This window comes from Pinus tabuliformis, chromosome Q (assembly GCF_031772625.1).
Source record: "Pinus tabuliformis cultivar Carrire ecotype Pingquan chromosome Q, CPIR1, whole genome shotgun sequence".
NCBI classification, from domain to species: Eukaryota; Viridiplantae; Streptophyta; class Pinopsida; order Pinales; family Pinaceae; genus Pinus; species Pinus tabuliformis.
This window is the reverse complement of record NC_142296.1, coordinates 523234835-523237824: the sequence shown is the minus strand read 5'-3', so window position 1 is coordinate 523237824 and position 2990 is coordinate 523234835. Positions and strand designations below refer to the sequence as shown.

The 2990-nt window shown below is 34.1% G+C and overlaps 1 protein-coding gene across 1 annotated transcript; it reads right to left on the bottom strand.

Annotated features, from left to right (window-relative positions):
* Positions 1-1338: 1338 nt before the first annotated feature.
* Positions 1339-2990, bottom strand: LOC149220503 (heterogeneous nuclear ribonucleoprotein 1-like). The gene is made up of 2 exons (XM_089387115.1): positions 2277-2990; positions 1339-2175 (listed from the first exon to the last, which is right to left on the bottom strand). Exon 2 carries the CDS (start codon positions 1993-1995, stop codon positions 1339-1341), a length of 657 nt encoding a protein of 218 aa, XP_089243241.1. The 5' UTR covers positions 1996-2175; positions 2277-2990.

The following is a 2990-nucleotide window of genomic DNA, read 5'->3' as shown; positions in this document are numbered from 1 at the left end:
GAACAAGTTCATTAAGTTCACTCATTAATAAAGTTGATTCTTTAGTTTTTTTAACATCTTTTAAAGTAAATTTAGGGAGTCATCTAACGAGGCGGAGGAATTGCCCAGACGGTCAAAAGTGGTCGGAATCCGGGCAAAAAAGTTTCAAAAAATCTTGTAGAGGCAGTTTTTGAATCGTATTTTTGATGGTGGAAATAGATTTAGCACCATCAAAAATGTTTAGGACACCTAAAATTTTGAAGTTTAACAACTATAACTTGGATTTACAAAAATCCTTGCTAGATTTTCTCTAAATATAACCGGAATTTCCATAACTTTCCAGACAACTCCTCCGCCTTATTAAATTACGCATAAAGATATGTCTTCTAAAAAAGAAATGTTTAGTATGTCTAAGTAAATGTTCCTATGTATTATAAATTTCAAAATTACCAATTAATGTGGCCATATTTCAAAATTTAAAATGTCTAGTTGTCTATTGGATTTTTAGAATCTTCTAAGATATTTTTATGTGAAATCTTGTTTTTAAAATCTTCTAACATATTTTATGTAAAAGCTTGTTTGTATGTCAACATATTTAAAATATTTTATTTTAATCTAATTTTATAAAATTAACTTAAATCTAAAAGGAAAAAGGTACTAGTTAATCCTTGATATTCATTTTCATTTTACTTGATCTTAATTTATAAAAGAAAATTTAACAAACAAAAATTAATAAGTTGGATAAATATAAAGTACAAAACCATTAGCCATAACCAAACCATGGACAATTACACTTTTCAAAAACTACTTTAATACAATTAAATTGAACAACTAAACATGAATTGTTTAGTAAATTATTGTAAGTTATAAACTCAAGTAATAAATTTATTATACAAAATATATGGCAGTCCATTAAACAGATTCCACCTGGGGAAGAAAATATAAACACATTTAAGCTATTGACACAGCATTGTCTTTTTTCATAATTACATATAGTTATAAAGGTTACAAATATGTTAAATGAGTAATTTACAAGGAAATTTATTCTTATAAATAGAAGGAAATTTATTCTTATAAATAGAAGGAAATTTATACATTATACATCATTAATAGTTTGTCATGGACTCATCACTTCATGTTCAAATCTAGCTCTCGAACACCTCTCCTCTATAAATAGAAATGTGCTTCGTGTCATTTTCTAATGATTGGATTGGGAGAGGAATCGCTTAACAACTCTAGAATTTATAAAATAACAATAAAAATTATGAAACTGAAAATAAAGAATATACAGAATTTATAAATAACAATGGCGCATTAAAATCTGCAGTTTATATTCAATTCTAAAACTCAGAGTTGATCTTAGCCATGTGGCACAAACCCTGTTTCATATCCACCGTTTTGTTCTGCGTAACGAGCGTGGCTGCCATTTGACTGTCCATTGTCAACTTCAGCTGCCCCATACTGACTTATGCTCCCACTCCCTCCATATCCAACAGAACTATCTGTGCTTCCATAAACTATGGGAGTAGGAACCCCATAGCTAACGGGGAATCCAGCATAACTGCCACTCCCACTCCTTCTGCCTCCATATCCAACAGAGCTATCTGTGCTTCCATAAACCATGGTTGTAGGGACCCCATAGCTAATGGGAACTCCAACATAGCTACGATTATTGTCCATAAAAGTAGTGTTATCATAGTTACCTCCATTGAAGGCAGCTCCATATCCTGCACCACTTCCATAGTTAGAAGTATTGTACCCAGTATGTCCATACGAAGAGTAACCATAAGTACTGTTCACTGGAGGAACAAGAGTTGAATTGAAGCCGTGAGCATTGCTGGCACCGAAATTACCTTCTCTACCATTAGGGAACACCTTGGGAATTGCTTGTTTGACTTCAACCATCTTTCCATTGAGCTGATGAAAGGGATTTTGTAGAACTAAATCCACAGCATTTTCTGAGTCATAGATGATGAAGCCAAACTCTTTAGAGGCTTGAGTTATGGGATCAAACATTACAGTTGCATGGATAATTGTGCCAAACTGCTGAAAATAATTTCTAATGTCATTCTCAGTGACAGTAGGTGCTAAGCCACCCACAAATATCTTCTTTGTCCTACTTTGGCCACGGCTACCATTACCAACTGTATTGCTCCTATGCTGCTCATCTCTGGAAATTGCTTTTTTAACCTCAACCTATGTTTTTGATAAGAAACAAAAAAAAAAATGTGAACAAAGTCATCATTTGTAAAACCTCTTCAAACTGATCAAGAGAACAAAACAGAAAAGCAAGTTACCGTTTGGCCATCAATGTTGTGCTTTTCTAAGAGAACTGTGGTTGCCACAGTTGGATCTGCAAAAACAATAAATCCAACCCCCACAGCCTGCCTGTGATCCTGTCCTTCTTAATCTCTGCTTCAAATACATCTCCAAAGTTGCTGAAATAATCTTTCAATCGTTCCTCTGTTGTGTCCGATGATATCCCACCAATGAAGAGCTTCCCCTACTCTGAATCCATATTAAAGCACTGCCTACACACAATCCATGTCATGAAAACATAAAATCTGAATTATACAAAAACACATACGCAAATAATCGCAGTAAGAGAGTAATAGAGAAAGCGACCTACCGACCGTATTAAAGATACAAATACAGAACTGGTAATAGCTAAAGTAGTCCTGATTTGACTAGTCTTGAATCAGCCAGAGCCCCTGTGGCTGGTGCGAGGCCTCTTTGGATAGTTGATCAGAAATTTGATTGTGTTCCGTGTATATATGATGACAAGAGATATAGTCAAATTATGTTTTCGGCATCATAGTTTCATCCAAAATATGTCGGAGTGTGTGAATGTGAGATGCAGATTGATGATTAAACCAGTTTATGATTAGTTTAGAGTCACCAAAACTCTGTAATCGATGACAACCTTTCTCAAGTGCAAAATATAATAAATGACAGAGAGAAATAATGCCCCTGCCACACTAATGGTGCTGTGTCGAGTCATCAAAATATGC